This window comes from Panthera onca, chromosome D1, assembly GCF_046562875.1.
Source record: "Panthera onca isolate mPanOnc1 chromosome D1, mPanOnc1 haplotype 2, whole genome shotgun sequence".
NCBI lineage: Eukaryota > Metazoa > Chordata > Mammalia > Carnivora > Felidae > Panthera > Panthera onca.
The window spans coordinates 1,031,509-1,052,006 of record NC_138348.1 but is presented as its reverse complement, the minus strand read 5'-3'; the positions used below and the strand labels follow the sequence as shown (position 1 = coordinate 1,052,006).

Sequence of the window (20,498 nt, the reverse complement as noted above, 5' to 3'; positions counted from 1 at the left end):
GCAGGTGCGACAGCCAGCCCGCCCTCTGCCTACAACTTCTCCAAGGGTGGGAGCATGGCAGGTGCCGCCCCAACTCCGAAAAGGACCCCTAGGAAAAGGGACAGGAAGCAGCCCCCACCCCAGGGCCTGGCTGCTCCCCACCTCCTCCAGAGGCCCGTGGGGTGGGGTGGCAGGGGCACACTCCCATCCCAGTCCCCCAGCCTTGGGAGCAGGCAGAGACCTCCCCCAGTGGCACAGGGCAGAGGAGAGGGGAGTTCCCACCATAGCCACGGCTTCCCTGGTGCACTCCCCACCCGGGGGGATAGGTCAGCTGTCTGCTCTGAGGCCACGTGCCCAGAGTTCGAGAAGCAGGCTGCAGAGACTAGAGACCGGAGGTGGAGGACCGGCCCTCATCACCCCAAAGGGGAGGGCAGCTGCAGGGGCGGGGCGCCGTGGGGGGCGGTGCCAAGCCCACCCCTCCCCCTCTGGTTAGTGCCGGGCAGGGGCGGGGCCTCACAGGAAGACGTGTACACGCACGCACGCACGCACACTAACGGTGCAAGTTTGACGTGCTTCCTGTCACCACACACCTCTTTCCTAACGAAAGATCAAGAAGGCAGCCCGCAGCCCGGGCCCTCTGGGGACCTTCTGCCGCACAGGGACCTCACCAGGCCCTGCGCCTCCCACAGCGGTCAATCTCCCTGAGCCCCAGCTCGAGGCCCCTGACGGGAGATCCAGTCCCGGAAAAGCATCTTTGGGGGGGCCTCAGCACTGGGCCCGGGGCCAGGTCCTCCCCAGTAGCCGCTGACAGGGGCTGCAGGGAGATAGAAGGTGGGGCAGAGGAGGGGTCTCCCAGGCTGATGAGAGACGGTGGTGGGGCCGAGGCACAGACCCAGGTGAACGAATGGGTCAGCCCTCGGGGGTCCCAGGGAAGCCTTTGGGAGGCATCGGGCTGAAGGCTGCAGGGAGGGCACTGCCAGGGCCTTGGTGATGGGGCAGATGCCCCCAGGGTGCTGACAGCAGAGCAACTTGGGATAGGCCCCGGGCTGCCCGGCTCCCTCCGACCCTGGCTTATGTCTGAGCCCCGAGGGCCCCAAGATGCCACAGAGGCACCGGCCCCGTGGCACCGGGTCCTTCCCAACAGGCCTGCAGGGCAGACAGCGCACAAGGCCTAACACCAGCCCAGGCGCAGCAGTCGTGGGGGGGGCGGGGGGGGGCAGGAGGAGGGGCCCGGGGGTGAGCCTTGAGTGCCTGGAGCTGCCTCTGGGGCTGGGGCCAGGCAGCCCCTGCCCGGCCGTGTTGCTGGTCTGGGAGGGTAGCACACGGGAGACGGGCAACAGCGGGGCCTCAGGGGCCGGACCTGGTGGGAGAGCCCGACTGAGGTGGCCTGGTCGGAGGTCCCCAAGCCTTGGCCGGTGGCCCGCGGCCTCCTCTGCCAGGGCGTGGGTGGTGGCGGGCCAAGGACTCCTGTCAGGTGCGCGCATTCCCACCTGGGAACCTCACAGCCGGGCCTCACCTGGGGCCGGTGAACGCGTAGAGCCCTTCTCCCGGGTGGCTCTCACACACTCACATGCACACGTGCACACACGGACTCACACCCACGCAGGGAGATAACCCGGCAGTCGGGGCTGAGCCTGCAGGGTGGAAATGATCTCTGCAGCAGGAGCCACGCTGGCTTTGAGGAGGGGCCACGGGCTCCGTGCGCCCAGGTGATCACCCTGGACAGCCTGGGCCCTCCCACCAGCTACAGAGGAGCAGAGAGGGGACAGGGTGTGTCCCCAGGCCTCACTGGGACACGACCATCCCGGGGTGGCAGGCGCCCCTGTGGTCGGAAGCCAGTGCAGGGCCATGCCCGCTGTTCAGCTGCAGTGCCCCCAACGCTGCCCGCTGACCCAGGCTCGTGGGGGTGTCCGGGTGGGGGCTCTGGCCCAGGAGAGGAGGAAAGAGGGAGGGGAGGGGGCGAGAGGGCCCCACTGTGAGCAGGTGTGAGGCTGGAGCTCCGGGGAAAGGAAGCCCCGAGTGGCTTTGCACTTTGCCCCCGGGGGCCGGGGCCGGGGAGCCTGCTCAGCCTGGTGGCCAGAGCTCCCACCCCACCCCTGAAGGACCCCAGCTGGTCTCCAAACCCTGAGCAGCCTCGTACAAAGCCCTCCCCCTCCTCTCTCCTGCCAAACCGCCATCTGTTGCCATGGCAACGAGAGCAGAAAAGGCAGGCGCACTAAGCGCTCTCCCCCAACCCCCTGCTTTCCCTGCTCCTTGAGCTGAGCGGGCTCCAGGGGCCGCAGCCCACACTGGCCTCGGGGCCTCCCTGCCCCCAGCAGTGGGTCTGGTCTCAGCTCCGGGAACATCTGCCTCCCGCACAAAAGGCCAGATCCCCAACCTAGCCCCCCACCCCCGCCCACCGGGGTCGGACCCCTCCTGTGTCAGGGAATGGCTGGAGGCCTGTCTGGTCCCTGACCCACCACCCCCCGCAGTGCTCCAGGCCACCCACCCGGGCCCCACCCTGAGGCATGCGTAGACACCACGGTCCTGGCTACTGCGTGGCAGGGGACCAACCCGTGGAGACACAGCCGCAGCCCTGCCACCACATGCCGCCTCAAATCACCTGCAGGTGGGCCAAGGAGGCCTCGAGAATAAAGCAAGCACCGGCCCTACTGTCCGCGTCTGGCTGAGGATGCCTGGAGGTCAGGGGCGGGTGCAGTGACAAGAACACACACGGCAGCAGGCGCCACTGGGCGCCCGGTCCCAGCACGGCGCCACTACCATGGTGCGCGGGTCCCACGCCCTGTGAGGCAGACGCTGCCAGGGCCCCTTTTGCGGCGAGGCCCAGGGGCTCAAGGCAGAGTTGGGGGAACCGCAGGAGCCGGAGGATGCCAGCCTCCCCAGTGTGGCCTGACCTTCCTGCCCAGAGGCCCCCATTCCCTGGCCACCTCCCTGGTGAGTCCAGGAGGCAAGGGCAGGGCAGGCCATCTCGAGTCCCCTCGAGCCTGGGGCTGTGGCGTGAAGGCCCCCGTGATGCCACACCTGCCCCAGTTCCTTCCGAGGACACCACTGCCCTGGGACCCAGCCAGCATTTGTGTCTGGGACACCCTACTCCATCCCACCCCAAGCAGGGGCTCGCTCCGGGCTGTAGGAGGAGCCAGGTCGAGGTGGGCCGGGGAGCCCACCCCTCCCCCCAGGACTGTGGAGTCCGGGCGTTGGGGGGTGGGGGGGGAGCCAGGGGACTCCCTGTCAAGGCACCGTGAGCTCCATGGAGCGGGAGGCCAGAGGAGGCCGGGGCTGCCCCACGTCCCCAGGAGGCTGCAGCCTCCTCCCTGAGCTGAAGGACCCAGCCCGCAGGGGGCAGGGCTGGCTGGAGGAGGGAGCGGATTCCCCTCTCCTCCAGAGTCACAGGCTGGGCGCTGGGTGGTTGCCATGGCGACCAGAGGCGGGCGGACTGACAGGGTGGGGGGTGGCGTGTGTGATGCAATGGGACACCCCTCCCTCTCCTCCCCACCCCCGGGACAACTCCCCCAGGACCAGGAGCCCCCAGATGGCCACTCGCCCTGGAGCCAGACAGGAGGGCAGGCACTCCTCCCCCTGCTGCGCTCCCCTGGCCGCCGTCCAGAGCGGGGCATCACTGTCCCTGCCTCCAGGCCCGGCTCCTCCAGGCGCAGCAGGGTCTCCCTCGGCCTGTGCAGCCCACCCACCCAGCCAGCATCCCCAAGGGGCGTCCACCTACTGTGTGCTCAGTTCTGCATCCTATGAGCACCAGGCCCAGGCGCTAGGAGACCCGATGGCCCGACCTGAGAACGACAGGGGGTCCCTCTGCCTGGGGGAGAGGCAGGGGGGAAGGGGAAGGTGCCCACCACCTCCGACATAGCTGGGCCCCAACACCCCTCTGGCCACGGCCCCGTGGGCAGGGAGGGCCGGGCCAGCCGCACGCAGGCACGGGGCAGGACACCCAAGGGGACACCGCGGCCGTGTCTTGGGGGCAGAATGCTGTGAAACCATCAGTTCCGGGGGTACACTGGGTGCAGCGACGGCAAGCAGCTGGCCCGGCCCCCGCGTGCCCCTTTCCGCCCCAACCTCCGCCCACTCCATACTGGGAAATCCGGAGGAACATGCCTTCGGAGGGGCAGGCGAGTGGGGACCAACCAGGTCTCCGGTTCCAACGGTGGCAGACGACCACGTTAGATTTTTACCAACTGGTTTTCAATTCAATGCTGTAAAATCAGCCCAGTGAAATATTTTGATTAAACCCCATAACTATTCAGAAATTCAGTCTGGTAAATTGTGGTTTTTATAAGCTGGTGTTCTGGTTTCAGGAGCCTCAGGACTGGAGGCTGATGACAGGGTCACCTGCCAGTGCCCACAGGCTGGAGGCAGGAAGGTGGTGGGGCTGGGGGCCCGAGGAAGGGTCTGACGCTTTTGGGGAGCAGGAGGCAGAAGACGAGGGCTTGGGGGCTGCCGCGAAGGGAAGGGGGAGGAGGGTCTGGCACAGAAGGAACCCTGTGCGCAAGAAGGCGAGGCTGCAGGGGCTGGGGTCACACCTGCAGTGTGGACGCTGTGGCGTGGCCAGAGGTAGCACTGCTGATGGCCCACACTGCCCAGTCCCCCAGGGAGGTGTGGGGCTGTGGGGGTGGGGTGGGGCAGTGCAGGGGCAGCTGGCAGAGCACCCGAGTCAGTGACTGAGTTTCGTGCAGGGGTTAGAGGAGGGGCCGCCAGGAGAGGTGGGCAGCGAGCAGGTCCCAGCAGCAGACACATACCTCAGTCTACCTGCCCAGCAAAGCACAGGTGCGCCTCCCTCCCTTCTCCACACCTGCCGCCCCCCTCCCGCCAGGCCCCAGGGACAGCAGTGGGATCACCGGCCACTGCACACACACACCTGTCACTGCACACACGCCTGCGCACACGCCTGCCCCTGAGCACACACCTGCCCCCGTGTGCACACCTGTCACCATACGCACACACCTGTCACTAGGCACACACACCTGCCGCCGCGCACACGTCACATCTGTCACCGCACACACCTGCCGCTGCACACACACACACCTGCCCTCGCGTGCACACCTGCGCACACCTGCCCCTGCACACACATCTGTCACTGTGTATATACATCTGTCACTGGGCACACCTGTCACTATGCGCACACACCTGTCCCTGCACACACCTGCAAGGTCCGTGGGGGACCCTCGGGCACAGAGCCAGGCCCAGGGGCACTCACAAGCTAAGGCAGGGGTGGAAATACTTTCTAGAAGCTTCCTGGCCTCCCCACAGCCCCTGCCCTGTAAAGTGGGAGCTGCAGGTGACCAGACACTGGAGGTCGGCCACCCTCCACCCCTGACTGCTTCCCAGCTCCCACGAGCACCCTGGCTGTCCCAGCCCCCTGACATAGGACACAGTGAAGCCACAGGCAGGTGAGGCCCCCTGCATCCGCTGGCCAGCCCGTGGTCAAGCAGATGAAGTCACAGCCCACCCACCTGTGGTCACCAGGCACCCCTGGTGGCCCCTTTGCCAGAAGCCCTGGGGCGGCTACCCGGGGTGGCCCTGGAGGCCCAGCAGGCTGGAGAAGGAACATGAAGGCGGGTGGACCCCTGTGGCACAGTGAGGCCTCCTGTCCCCCAATAGGGTTTCTGTGGGAATGTCACAAGAAACAGAGACTGTAGCAGAGCAGAGACCATGGGGGCCACTCTGCACTGTCAATTCGGGGTTTAGCATTGAAAAAAAGACCTGATCTACACTTAAAAAACTACCTGGGGGTGCCTGGGTGGCTCAGTCGGTTAAGCATTTAAGCATCCGACTTCAGCTCAGGTCATGATCTCATAGTTCATGGGTTCAAGCCCCGTGTCGGGCTCTGTGCTGACAGCTCAGAGCCTGGAGCGTGCTTCGGATTCTGTGTCTCCCTCTCTCTTTGCCCCTCCCCTCCTCACGCTCTGTTTCTGTCTGTCTCTGAAAAATGAATAAACCTTAAAAAAAATAAAATTAAAAAAACAACTATCTGACTTGGATTCCCCAATCACTACGGCAGTTTTGAGTCCCACCCTCCCAGGGGCCAGCAAGCTTGTGTCCCCTCCCTGCTTATGGGGTGGGGGCACATTGAGTCATGCCCTCTTCCTAGAGCCCTGGGAGAGCAGCCCTGGCTCGGGGGTCCTGGGCAGGACAGGGTGGCACTACCTAGAAAAGGAGGCCAGGCCTGGAGCCCACTGTCCAGAACCTGCTGGGTGCTAGCTGTGGGCAGGCCCTGGGCCTCACTTTGCTCCTCCATACCAAGGCACAGAGACCCCGACTGCGGGGAGCACCTGACCCAGAGGGGCTGAGGCCGGAGGCCGATGCTGGGGCAGGGTGGCTGGGCCCAGGGACCCTGGCTGGTGCCCCACATGACACAGATGCCAAGGTTGCAAGGCTGGGGGGGGGGGGGGGTGGCCATTCCCCGCCTGGCCAAGGCAGACCCTGGAGCCTGGGACCAGGCTTGGGTGAAGCACAGAGGTCTGGGGGTACTCCCAAGCCCCTCTGCCAGGAGTGCGACCTCCCTGGGGGCAAATCCAGACGCGCTTGGCTGCCTCAGGGGAATGTGCTCCCGAGACAGACAGACCGCTGGCCGCAAGGCCCACCTGCAACACCGGCAGGAAGTAGGAGAGCAGCCCTGCGGCCCTTCGCCGCCCCCGCGCAGCGGAGGTTGGGAGCCAGGAGAGCCCGCCCACCCCCGTCCCCGGAAGGACGCGGGAGGGTGTAATCTCCCGCTAGGGGTAATCATAGAATGTGCTTAGCAGGCAGCTTGCTCCAAAGGACAGAGAGAGAGGACACAGTCAAAGACCCGCCTGTCACACGTGTCACCCTCATCCTGCCAAACACCCTCACGGGTCTGAGGACCACTTCCGGGAGGGCCCCCTGCCCACAGCTGTCCATGGTCTCGGAGCCTGGGGCGAGGGGGACGTGTACCCCTGCGACCTCTTCCCTGCTGGGGCTGGCACTTGGGTGGTGGCATCTGCCCCCCAGATGGTGAGAAGGGGCACAAGGTCCCTGCGGTCCTCGATGTGCCCACCACTCCCTGCCCCAAGGGCCCCTGCTCGGCGCCCCCAGACCACTGTCCTGTCCCACGAGCCTCCCCACCCCCACCAGCACCCACTGCCCAGGGACTGGGGCAGGCCAGGTCCTCTGGACACACATGTCCTCTGCCCTGGGAAACCTGCAGGTTAGTCTCAGCTCAGGCCCGCTGTACACGGGCCTGGTTTATGAAGGCCTTGGGGCGCCTGGGTGGCTCAGCGGGTTAAGCGTCCGACTTGGGCTCAGGTCATGATCTCACAGCTCATGGGTTTGAGCTGACAGCTCGGAGCCTGGAGCCTGCTTCCGATTCTGTGTCTCCCTCTCTCTCTGCTCCTCCCCCACTTGTGCTGTCTCTCTCAAAAATAAATAAACATTTTAAAGAATGTTAAAAAATAAATAAATAAACATTAAAAAAACGAAGGCCTGCACCCAAATGCAGGCCACCCATCCAGAGGCCGCACACGCCAGAGAACCCGATGTGATCCTGCCAGCATGGGGTTCCCAGCCTCTGTCTCTGTCCCGCTGACAGGCCCAGGCCCCTCCTGCCCAGGGCTCCAGAGCAGGCAGAGGAGGAGAGGCACAGGGCACCACCCAGGCAACACCTGTCCTGTGCCTGCTCAGAGCTGACGGCCTCGCTCTGCTTGCCCGTGCCATTTCTGGGAGTTGCCAGGCCCCAGGGTAGAGGCACCTAGCGTCCAGAGAAGGAGCACCTCCGTGGGGAGGGCGCGGGCCTGCAGCCCTCCCTGTACGCGGGACTCACTGCACTGGTGAGCCCCCCAGCCAGGGCCTGGGGAGCGTGCCCGCAGCTGCCAGCCCCTCACAGGGGGCCTGGCTCCCCCAGGGGCCCTCACAGAGAGAGACCAGCCACACAGAGGCTAAGGAGAAGGCTGTTCCTCAGTAGAGAGACCTACTGTTACACCTTAAAGTCCTGCCGCAGAGACAGATGGGCAGGACAGGACCCTGCTCGAGTCACCTGGGGTGTGGTGGCACTGTCACCTAGAGGCCGCCCAGCTGGGGTGACTCAGGATGCTGCAGGATGCTGCAGAAGGAGCAGTGAGTGAGAACCACAGGGCTGGCCAGCCAGCTCAGGTGGTGCCCCAGCCCTCGCCTGGATGTGCCCTTCGCTCCAACACCCCCCGCGGGTCATCTGGCCCCCCCCACAGGGGCATCTGCAGCCCAACCTGACCAGGAAGTGATCCTTCCTCATACTGACCCATGGACTGAGGAGGACATGGCCTGGGGTAGGGAGTGGCCACCTTTCCGGGTCTCTGGATGTAGGGACAACCGTGACTGGCCCCCCCCACTGACCCCGCTGAGCTCCAGGTCCCACTGCTGCAGACACCAGGGCGGTGCACTGTGGAGGGGGTGGTGTGGTATTTAGCCCGCGGCCAGCTGACCCCGAGCTGTGGACTGTGGGTCTGAGCCGCCCGCAGGCAGAGGGACCCAAGAGGTGGAGGCCTGGATGTGGGCCTGTCCCCACCTCACAGGGCAACAGCCCTCTGGGGACAATGGCATGCATGCCCGCACCCCTGCCCCTAGTCAGCAGCAAAGCTAGAAGGAATCTGATGGGACCCACTCTGAAACCCTGGGCCGCTGGGCGTCACCTGGGGGCTCCCCTGTAGCCCCTGCCGAGCCCTCCATATGTCTGTTCTGCCGCCTAGGACAACACAGCCCACGTGTACACATGCCCCCCCCCCCTTGCTCCGTGGCGTCTGCTGGAGGATGTTCTATCTGTGCCACTTTATGATTAGTTATAAATCCCTTGGGATTTGGGGTTTAGAATCAGCAAACCTCCAATCTGTGACAAGCCCTCTGCCTCTTTAGAGATAAGCCAGCATCAACCCTTCACTATCCGCCAAGCCCACAGCCCTCCAACAACAGGACACACTCCCTCCTCTGCCTCGTTCTCAGACACACACCCCCTCCCTCCCCAGCAAGCCCAGGATGTGGGTTTGGGGCTGAGAGCCTGGCTTCCTGAATTCTACCCAGTTCCCAGTAATGCCCGGGCCCAAGGAGGGGGCTGCAGGAGGGTGACACCCGGCGCCTTCACACCCCCACATCTCTGTCTCCCCAGGTGAGGGGCTCGAGCAGCCACACCTGTGACCCAGAACCCAGCCCCCTCAGACACCCCAAGGCCGTCCACCCACGGCTCAGTGTTCTGTAGACACTTTCACACTTCATCCACCCCCAGGTCATGACCCCCGAAACAAGGGGAGCTGGCAGCAAGGCAGGGCAAAAACTGGCCGGTGGGGACCAGACCTCCCCTTCAAGGAGCCCTGACGGTGCAGGGCACCCACAGCCTCTAGGGCATTGGGCCAGGGGACCGGCAGAGAACTCCCAGGTTGTCCTGTGCCCTCACAGCACCCACACACATCTCCAAGGGAACCGGACGGAAGGTTCCTGCCCCAGAGATACAAGGTAAATATCAGAGGGGGGTAGGGGGGCTGCTCTGGGAAGTCACCTCAAATCAACCCCAGAGCCAGAGAAGGTCCCCTCGTGCCCACAGCCTCTGTGAGGCCTGGCTCTCCCCTTGCCCCCAGGAGACTGGGCCAGGGGCTCCTCCTGCAAGAGGAGGGAGAGCCTGGGGGCCGGGGTCTCCCCTGGGAGCACGACAGAAGGCGTGCCACCACTAAGTACATTTAGCACCCAGGCAGCTCCCACCTCCCGCCCCTTGTTAGCACAGAACCGGTCCCACAGCCAGGCGACAGGCACAGGAGCCTGCCAGACACCTGGACCTTCCCACGGCAGCAGAGATTTGAGGACACGCTGCCAGCTGCGGCCTCCCTCACAGGGAACGGAAGCTGCCGACTTCAGCACGGCCCTGCTGGACAGCTCCCCAGCCGCGGGCAGGCCTTTCCAGGGAGAGGGACTGGCCCCTCGCACCCCCACACCCAGGACTGGGCACAGGGCGGTCTTCTCCCGGTCTGAAGGCCCCAGAGTCAGAGCGTGGCCAGAAAGCTGCCCCAGCCTTGTCCCCACAGCCCCCTCCCCGCAAGGATGGCGCAGCAGAGATGGGGGCACGACCCAGGGCTTGTGACTGCTCCCCCTGGAGACTCAGGAAGGGGGGACCGGGTGGGGGGACCACAGGCTGCTGGCAAGGACCAATGAGGGGCACTCCCAGGAACACCGCCTGCCTGCCTCCACCCCACTCCCGTTCCAGCCCTGATGGCCCTGCTCCAGGGACAAGGCTCACAGGGAGCTGGCCCCTGGGCACCGGGGCTCCTGGCAGCCCGGGCCATGCACACAGTTGAGGGGCTTAAGGGAGACCCCTCCAGGCCACCACAGCCCTGGTCAGATGGCTCACCACAAAATGCACACACATTCGGGGAACACATTTGCCCATACAACGTGAGCCCTGACTGCAGGGCAAGGAGTGGGCACGACTCCCTCAAGCAGCACCCTAACACTAGGCAGGAAACCCAAAAACACGGACACCACAAGGGTGGGGGGCTCAGCTGCTCCAGTGAAGTCACATGATGAAGCTACAGGCCAGGTGGGCTGGCAGGGCAGGAACACGGGCCCAGGGTGGGCACCTGCCCAGGGTGGGCAGGGCCGTGGCCAACCCCGGCTGAGCTCCGGTCGCTGCACACACTGCTGTCTGTCCGCCCTTCCAGGGAGCCCAAAGCACCCGAGGACAGGGTCCCCGCGCCCAGGAGGACCAGGCAGCCCACACTGGGAGGGCGCCTCCCTCATCCACGCTCCTACAGCAGCAGGGGGCACGGGAGGAGGGACCCAGGGAGGAGCGTGACCCTGCATGACACGTGCTCCCCACTGGGCCTGGACCTCCGTGTGCACAAGGGGCAGTGATGCGTCCGGACCGGGCAGGTCTGGGGCCCCAGGAAGGGCTGAGCCCCTGCCCTGCTGTGCCCCACAACCGGCACCAAGCATAGAGGACCGTGGACTAAAGAACAGAGGCCACACTGCTGCCACACAGGGGGCGGGGGTTGCGAGTGAGGGGCCCCACCCGCATGTGCATCGTCAGGGTGTTAGGGACACGGGCCCCCGAAGTCCCGGCCTCCAGGCAGCGAGGGCAGAGGCCTGGCTCAGGGTGGACACTGGGCCTCCGGGAAACAGCCACTTCAAGTGAAAAACCCAGCATCTGACTGAATTTCTGCCGGTTTGGGGAATCCAGCTACCTTCGCAGGGTGACCTGGTACTGTGCTCTTTCAGGGTCTGTCAGACACACACCGAAATACTGAAGCTGCTCTAGGACTCACCTCCCATTAACGCCGGGTGTGGGGGAGGGAGGGAAACTGGCCTCATGCTGCCGAGGGTGGGCTGGGCTCTGCGGTCGACACCCCAGGAGCAGGGCCACGTTCCAGGGCACCGTGGCACCGTGCGGCAGAGGGAAGGGCAGGATAAGCCCCTTACCGGCTCGGAGCCTGCGGCTGGGGCAGCCGCCACTCTGCGGCCCCGACTGTGCTCCCTGCCCCCACCCCCGACCCGGCCCTGCAGCCCAGCACGGTCGCCCAGCTGGGCCTTGCGACAGCCCCCACCCACTGTCCCCACAGTGCATCTGCCCTCCTTTCTCCCCACGGCCCCCCTCCCCAGCCAGGGCCCCCCTCAGGCAGCATGTCCAGCACACGGCCCGAGCAGGACACACCGGTCCCCTGCGGGTTCGGTCCCGCACGTCCCGCATCACACACGAGAGCGAAGACACAACCATGGAGGTGTGAGACCATCCAAGCAGTCATACAGGTATCAACAGTCTGGGCCGTTCATGGAACAGAGAGTGGGGGCCCTGCGCATGGGCACGACCCCGAGACCCCGGACGGTCACAGCATCCCACACCCAGCCGCTCCTTCCAGGCCCCCGAGCGCCCCGTGCCAGGGGTGGGCGCAGGAGGGATGGATGAGAGAGAGGCCTCGGGGTCGCACCAACCCCACACACCTGAACGATCCCAAGGGACATGAGCTCCTCACACACACCAAGCCACACACCCTGAAGAACAAAGGGGCTGGAAAGTTCCAGCGTGCTCCTCCCCACAGGCATCAGGGACTCGCCCCCTCGTGCTCCCCGTGCCCAGGAGGAGGCCAGCTCCGTGAGCCCCCTGGGGCTACACCCAGGCTCTCGGCCAGGCGGGCGGGGTTGGGGGAGGGTCTGAAAGGGGTGTTAACAGAGCCTGCAGCTGCCCACCCAGGAAGGGGGCTCCGCCAGCCTCCGCAGACCTTGGCTCCCAACTGCCCCTGCCCAGCTGGGCCCTGGCCGAGAGCCTGAGGCCGCTGTCACCGCCCAGGAAGCTGGACACGTGACCCGGTCTGCCGTTGGACCCACGTCTCAGACAGAACCAGGTGAGTTAAGTACCCTGCCTTGGAGCTGCCTCCCACCACAGCCCTGCTTCACCCAGTGGCCACCTCCGTCCCTTGCCTTTCTCATCTCGGCTTGGCCCCTGGGGGAGGCCCCCTACCCAGGGAAACAGCCAGCCAGGACTCAGGTGAGCTCCCAACCCGGCCGGGCCAGCCCAGGCGGTGGCTCCCCGCATCACCTCCACTCTGGCCCCCCGGCCTGCAGTTCAGGCTGAAGTTGGCCACGGGAGTCAGTCACCCAGGGGCACTCGGGCCAAACCACGCCTCACAGAGGCCACATTCCCGGCCAGGCGGCCTCCCGCCGCCCCCGCAAACTGCCCACGGCAGTGATGTGGAGCCGCAGCCTGAGTGTCCCCGGCTCCTGCTGCGTCACTCAGGCCACACAGGCCCTGTTTAGGCTGCCCTCCCACCTCTGCCCTGGGGCCAGGGAGGCCAGCCCTGTCCTCCAGGGCCCACCCTCGGGCCCCGCCTAAGCCCACAGTGGGTGGCCATGGTGTGGGTGTCCCGAGGTGCCTCCATTACCAGTGGCAGGCCATGAGCCCCCGCTCCCAGGGACCCCCAGTCCCTCCACTAGTGCCCAGTCCGGAACCATAAGGCCCGGAGAGCCTTCTGTCCCCCTCGGCCAGGCTCGCGGGGTGAGCCTGTAGGAGGCCTGTGTGTGAGGACGTGGCGACCACCTGGGGAAGTGGCTCTGTCCTCACAAAGTGACCCCCCCGCCCCCGAGGATATCATGTGGTGCTCCTTATCTTTGTGACCCTCAGAGTCCACCCGAGGCCCTGTCAGCCCAGGTTCCAGCAAGGAAACCACCCTGGAAGAAAAGCTCTGCTCCCTTAAGCCCTGGGGCCTCTGGGAGCACTGCTCTGGGGGCTGAGGGGGGGCGCTGCTGCCCAGCTCCAGAACACTGGCCCCTCAGAGACTGCAGAGCAAGGCCGGGGCCACCTCTCAGGGTGGGGCCCAACACAATCCCCGCTTTGTCCCTGCGGCCTCTGTCCCAGCCCAGCCTCCATCCTGTCCAGTGCCCGTGGCAGTCCCGCTCAGCCAGCCGGCACGGCTGGGACAAGGCCTCAGGCAGGGCGCGGGCAGCTCGGCCGTCCTCGGCCAGGACCCGGGGCTCCGGGCCAGGCTCGTGGAGGCCCATCTCAGGCCTGGGGCTGACCTGGCCAGGCACCCAGAATGCTCCAACAGAGAGCGGCTGTAGGAGACACCAGCTCTCCCCACTTCCTGCAGAGTCCAGAGGAACCCAGGGGCGGGGGGGAGGGGGGGGTTCCCCCATCCCCTGAGACCCTGGATGGGACCTGACAGATGTGGACCCACTGTCCTGCCACCAGACACTGCCCACAACAGATGTGCCCCCCCCCCCCCCCCCACTGACATCATTCCCAACATGAGCTTCACAAAAGCCGCGGGAAACCCTGCTCTGGGGGGTGGGGGCTGGGGCTCAAAAGCCACCAGCTACTAAGCGCCAGAGTCCACGCTGCCCCTGCTCTGTGCCTCCAGCACAGGACTACCCCGTTAAGTTCCAAGGTGGCCACGAAGGCCGGTGGGCCCCACCCTGCACAGCTGGAGGGACCAGCCAACGTGGGGAGCACGTGGGGCCACGGACAAGCAGCAAGCTTCTCTCTGAGACGCGTGTGGCCCCCGCACTCACTGTGTGGCGACAGGCCTCCAGAAAGCGCAAGCACTCCCCGGCCACAAGGACGCCGTCCACCGGAGGTGGGTACGGGCAGGAGGGAGCTCTGGGGTCCGGGGAGCCCCAGGCACACCCACACCCCAGTGGGCAAAGGCAGGGTGGCCACAGCGGTCAGATGGCTCCTCCCCCCACCCCTGGCATTGCCACCTGGCTGGGGCACTGATCTCAAAGCAGCCTTACCCTCTCAAGTTCCCCCCAGAAACCCGCTCTGAGTCCAGTGGCTTTGAAGGCACAGGTGTTCTCCAAGCCAGAGCACCAGGTAACCACGAAGGTGCCCTGACTGCGTCGTGTCAACACCAGTCACAGACGCTCCGCGGTGTCCGCAGACAGGCAGCATGGCCAAGGCGCGCCACCCACAGCGTCCAGCCTCTGACGCCGGAAGGACCCGTCTGCTCCAGAAACACTGAAGGTGCCAAGCACGGAGCAGGGCTTATGCTCAGGCAGAGGATACGGACGGTGCACATTCAGGCCCTGAGGTCATCCCACAACACCTGGGTAAACCAGGACAGGAAACAGCCAGAGAAACGTGCCCCCGGGCGGGGCCCAGGCCAGTGCTGGCTTCCTGCAGCAACCCACTTGCTGGCCCCACACAGTCCTTGAGGAGGTGAGTCGGGGAGGGGCCGCGGGGCGGTGGGGGGGGGGGGGCACAGCCAGCCAGCCCTGGAGGCCCCGTCCAACACGCATGCTTCACCAAGCGTGGTCAAGCCTGTCAGCAACCAGAGAGGATCCGTATGGCCCTGGCCACCTTTAGGCAGGCTGCGAATGGGGCAGGACCCGGAGCCCCTCACCCCACGGCTTCTGTTGCCCAAACCCAGTCCTGGGCACCTGTCACCCCTACAGCCTTCTGTGAGGATCTGTTAGAAACAGAGCCCCTCCTTGGGGCTGTGGGCAATGCTGTCCAAGCATCTTAGAGGAAGTGAGAGCCAGCCTCTGCACGTGCAGCTGGGGGCACCCCATTCCCAGATGGTCCTAGAGACATCTCTGCACCCTGGGCACATGGCCTCTGCCCACCCCAGGACTCGTCCACCCCAGAAACCTCCATGCCGAGCTGCCCTCCCTCGACAGGGACAGCCCACCCAGGGACAGCCCTTCGGTCCAGGCGGGGGGCTTCCTGGCAGAGAGCCTGCACTGTGGAAGGTGGGCTGGAGTGCTATCTGTCCCACTCAGTCACGGGCGGGACACCGACCGACACTGCACAGGCCTCTCCGACAGCTCCCGAGGGGCCAGGGGAGACAGGCATGGGGGGGGGGGGCTCCCCACAAGCTCTGTCCATGACCATCTGAGAACAGGGTCCTGCTACTCTGAACTTTTAAACCGAGCCTGTTCCTTGAGCAGACTGGAACTGCTCCCCTTGGCCAAAGCACTGAGTTCTGAGCCGGCTTCCTCACTTACGGACAGACGGACTGCACCGTGCCTGCTGCACAGAGGGCGGAGGCTCATGGGGGCAGGGGGAGACCTTCAGACACAACAGGTGGTCCACACATGGCCAGCGGAGGCTGACCACACTCCCTGCCCTGTCCACCTTTGTGGCCATGGCCACGCCCCTTCTCCCGGCCTCAGCCCCCTAAAGCACCCCAGGGCCCACTCCAGCCAATGCCCTGCCCCCCAGCCCCGTGTGCAGGGCCCATGACCTGCAGCCTCTCTGGCTCTCAAGCTGCCTTCTTCTACACAGCTTTCCAAAATCAACTGTGTCCTTCAGGTCGAAGGCACCTCCCCTGACTCCTGCCTCTGGCTCTGCTCCCCCATCTGCTCTGCCCTGGGCCATGGTCACCCCCAGGTCTATCAGACTCTCTCCTTCACCTGTCTCTTCTCCCAGCTCACCTGTGTCTCTCCCTCCCTCCCTCCCTCGTCTCATCTTCACTGGCTTCCCCCACCCCAGGACTTCTCCTCAGCCTGCCTGACCAGCACCCCACACGAATTCTCCTAAAGGTCCCCGGAGACCCTGAAGGGGACACCCCAGTGCCCTCAGCATGGCAGTCTAGATCCTTCCCCCTGGCCCACGCTCCAGCCTTCAAGCCCAGCCAGGTGAGCTGCGGGCAGCCGCCTCACCTGCGTCTTCTCTCATGAGCTGCCCTGGCCATCATCTGAAAGCCCCGGCCCTGCCACCTTGTCCTCAGCTCCCACCTACCAAAGGGTCCCTGAGGGCAGGCTTCACATCCTACTGCGGGCCCAGCTCTGAGAGCCCACCACCTTCCTCTTCCTCCCACAGGGTCCTCCTGGCTTATGGGAGCTGAACCCCATCGACACCTGCTGTGCTCTAGTTTGGGCAGCCCTGCCCTGCTCCATTTCCTGGTGGGGCTGGAAGGGTGAAGGCCAGGGGGCCACATGGCTTACACAATACACACCCCCCCCCCCGGACCTGCTCGGGCCCCACCTGGACCCTCTGGAGGTGCCCCCCGCTCCCCAGCTGAAGAAGCCTTTCCTGGATCAGGGCTGAGTCAGACAGAGCCTCGGCAGTGGACTCCGGCCCGCACAGGGACACCTGCCCCCCACCGGAAGGTGGGTAGGTGCCAAAGACCCACCGGTCCACCGGAGAACACGACGCCTCCCCAGGGCGGCCTCCACAGGCGACCCCAGGACACCGAGGACAGCCATGTAGGGGAGATGCCCTGGCAGAAGGAAGATGACCTCTCAGTCACACCCGCGCTGCCCAGAGGCAGAGGCCTAACGCCCACCCAAGTGACAGAACCCGCTTGCTGAGCCAAGAGCACACAAGCGAGACAGAACCACCGAAAAGATGCTACAGAAAGGACAAGCGGGACCCCACCAGCCACCAGAGGGGCGTCCAGCCAGGCAGAGGGGCAGTCTGCCCACACCTGCGCTCGGCAGCCGGCAGTGTCCCCCCGACTCCCGCATCTGGAGGCAGAGCAGCAGGTCCCCTGGCTCGGGGCTACCGGCCGGGGTACCCACAGCGGGTGGGCAGCACGAAGCTCACCGCCACCTGGGTGACTCCCTCCCTTTCCAGGGCCCCAGGCAGAGCACACGTGAGGACCGGGGAGGACCCGGGCACAGGCAGTCCAGGGACGGAGGCAGCACTCGGAAGCTTCGGTCACACAGTCTTCCACTGAGGTCTCTTGGCAGCAAGCCTACCCCGGATAAGGTCAGACGTTTATCTCCCGGGCAAAAGGACAGGCCTGGGAAACTGCAACTCCCTTGGCACTTGATGCCCAAGACCAGCCAGCAAACCGAGTGGCCAGGCCCAGTGCACCCACACCCCCCGGGGCCCCACGTCCACCGAAGTCCAGACAACCCTTCCGCAAAAGGGACAGGGAGACAGCCCTCCCGGGAAGCAGGCACTCCCAGGGCCCTGGACGAAGCCACAAGGAACGCAGGATCAACAGATCCCTGGGGAGGGGGCCTCAGCCACAGGGAGAGCCCACTCCCCTCAGAGGGGAGAGGGACCCGAGGAGAAGGCCCGCTGCTTTGTGTCCCACTTGCAGCTGTTTCCTAAACATCACATGGCAACGCGGTGTTGACACACGCGTGCGGCTTATCCTTTTGTATTCATTACTGTTAATTACGGTGGAAACGTCCCGTAATGAACTGTACAACACTGTAACTCGATGAGGAGTACGGAGACCGGCCCCCACCCGTGGCGACCGGCGAGCGCGGCACACGTAGAATTCACCGCTGTCACCACTCACACGATGATGCTTCCTTATAATCACATTTTACCGGTGCGATAATTAGATTATTTCACTGCTCCCACGTTGTGCTGCCCCAGGCCCCTCCCCCACTGAGGATTTCACCAACTCCAGTTGTTCCTTGCAGGAAACATGCGTATTTTGAACTCAGAGGGACACCGGCTGTCTCCCACCTTGAACCTGGGCCACACCACCCCCACTCCCAACAGCGCTGCCCTACTGCCGGGGATCCCTCGGGGCCTCAGCGGTTGGCACAGCGGCTGTCTACCCACAGTGGGGGGGGGGGGGCAGTTCCCCCCCCCCCCCCCCCCCGGGTCCCTTCATACACGCTCTGCCTTAGTTACATCACAACCACTGCCCTCCTGGGAGAGCCCAGGGCCTGGCCCACTTTCCTCCCTAACACCACCTCTTGGCTCCTCCTCCGTGCCGCCCAGAGGGGCTTGGGAAGGGCCTGCATGCAGCCTCCCTGGCGGGAGCAGCTCCCTCCAGCCCCCCCACCCCCACCCCCGCCGTGCACCAGCGGAGTGGGATCAGCACTGCTGCACCCTCGTCTTCCCTTCCTCCTCTCCCCTACCGGCCCTAGGTCCCAGGAACTTCCCAGAGACAGGGAGAAGCAGTCAGTGCCAATCGGACCTCTGGGCTGCCAGGAGAGGCCCATCCTGGGAGAAGAAAGAAAATGGCTGAGCCCAGCCTCCCACAAAGCGACTCTGTGAACGCCTGGCCAGCTGGATGAGACCATGGCCGCTGGGCTAGGACCTAGCCTGATCACCAGAAAGCCAGCCAGGACCGGCCAAGAAGCCCCCTCCTCCCACAGACTGGGGTTTGGGGATCCATGGCCTGGGATCTGGCAGAGGGTCCAGCACCAGCCTCCCTCTCCCTCCCATGGGAGAGCGCAGTGTCGCAGACATTCGGAACAGAGGCTAGGAGGAGCGAGAAAGGCGCTGTCCAGCCCTCACGGCCGCCTCGGTACTCTCCCAGTCCCACCGTGGAGGAAGGTCCCAGCCTGGCCAAGGTGGCCCGGTGGGCCCGCAGGACGCCGTAGGGCCGCCTCCCTGCCTGCCGCCGGGAGTTGGGGGTCGCGGCCGGGGGCGCGAGGCTCGGGGCGCAGCTGCTCGGGCAGCACGCCTATTAGCGCGGCCGCGGCAGACGGCAGATGGGCGCCCGCTCGGCCCCCTCCTCCCGCGGCACAATGGGCCCGGTCGCTCCGGCGCACAATGCGGCCGGGGCCGCGCACCTGCAGCCGGAGCCGAGGGGCGCTGGCCCGGCCCGGCCCGGCCCGTGCGCCCCCGTCCGCGCCGCGTGTCCTTGGGCCGCGCCCGGCCGACCGCAGCGGCGCGGCCTACGGGCTCCGCGGCGGGACCCGGTGCCCGGGCGCCCATTGTTCGCGGCCGCCGGCCAGAGCCACGGGCCGGGCCTACGGCTCCCCGCTCGGGACGACCTCCTTCCGCCGCCCCCCCCCCCCCCCGCCCGCCCGCCCGATCGGCGCACAGTCAGCACGGCCTTCTCGGCGGCCGGCCTGTGCGCCCCGGCGCCCCAGCGCCCCTGGTCCTCCCCGGCGCCCGGCCCGCATCCATGTCCCCAGTCCCCTTCGGTGTCCCCGGTCCCCTGGTACCCCTCCAACCGTGTTCCTGGGCCCCTCGGTACTCCCGCTCCCCCCGGACGCCTGGTCTCCCCGAAACCCCCTGTCCCCTCGGCGCCCTGGTCCCTCAGGCCCCCGTTCTCCATCGGTGTCCCCCGTCCTCTGCCCCCCCCCACCGTGTCCGGGTCCCCAGACTCCCCACCCCCGTGTCCCCGAGCCCCTTCGGTGTTCCCGGCCCCCCCCCCCGCACCCCTTGTCTCCCCGCACCCCTTGTCCCGCGGGTCCCCGGGCCCGGCCCAGCACGCACCTGTCTGCCCCTTGCCCAGCGTCTTCTCCAGCCGGTAGGGCCCCACATACTGCGCGTGCTGCGCCCCGCCGCCGTCCTTCCCCGTCGATGTCATCGCTCCCGGGCCCGGCGCCGGCGAGGTGGGAGCCCCGGGCGGGCGGCGGCGGCAGGGAGGGGCCGCGTCCGTCCGCGTCCGTCCGACCGTCCGTCCGTCCGCGCGTCCGTGCGCTGGGCCGGGTCGGCGGCGCCCGGGCGGGCCGCGCTCGCTCCGCGCCCCCCGCGCCTCCCCGCGCCGCCGCCCCCCGCGCCCGCGGCGCTGCCTCTGCTCTCAGAGAGGACCAGGCGGGCGGGGGCACCAGGCTTCCGCCGCCGCCGCCGCCGCCGCCGCCGCCAAGGCCCGCGCCCCGCGCCCTGCGCCCCCCGCGCACGCCCGTCCGTCAGTCCGCGGCCGCGCAGCCCAGCCGAGCCGAGCCGCCGGGCCGAGCCGAGCCGAGCCGAGCCGAGCCGAGAGGCCGAGCCGAGCCGAGCCGAGCCGAGCTGAGCCGAACGGCCGGGTCGAGCCGAGCCGAGCCGAGCTTAGCGGCCGAGCCGAGCCGAGCCCGAACGAGCGCATAGGGCTGCAGCGGTGGCGGCGAGTGGCTGCTATGCCCGCCAATCATTAGAGTTAGCCAATCATTGACGCCCTAGCCTGTAGCTCCGCCTTTCTGCCCGCCCGGCTACTGAGAGCTCTCCTCGGAGCCCTACTCTGTGAGGCAAGGCGAGGTGAGGCGAGGGGAGGCGGGGCGGGGCGGGGCGGGGCGGGGCGGAGCCGGGGCCAGGGCGGGTCCGGGTCCCGGGGGCGGGGCCGCGCCGGCTGCCTGGGCATCTCCAGCCCTCCGCCGCAGCCCTCGCCCGGCCCGGACCCCTCTCTGGCCCCCGCGCGCCCGCAGGCCCGCTAGCGGCGGTGCAGGCTCATCCCGGGACGCTGCTGCGGCGGGGCCGCCCGGGCAGG

The 20,498-nt window shown here is 66.6% G+C and overlaps 1 protein-coding gene across 17 annotated transcripts in view; it reads right to left on the bottom strand.

Annotated features, from left to right (window-relative positions):
* Positions 1-19,983, bottom strand: part of BRSK2 (BR serine/threonine kinase 2) — a 62,479-nt gene extending 42,496 nt beyond the window's left edge. For 12 of the 17 annotated variants that reach the window (XR_013550307.2, XR_013550308.2, XR_013550309.2 and 9 more), the window contains exon 1: positions 19,529-19,981. Coding sequence is in view for 14 of the 17 variants with exons in the window: in XM_078433851.2 (XP_078289977.1) it covers positions 19,529-19,622 (94 nt within the window). In the remaining 3 variants the exon portion in view is untranslated. Of the gene's footprint in view, positions 1-19,528 lie in introns of all 17 variants that reach the window. The other 5 variants (XM_078433847.2, XM_078433849.2, XM_078433850.2 and 2 more) reach the window with 2 other exon arrangements.
* Between the last annotated feature and the right edge of the window lie 515 nt (positions 19,984-20,498).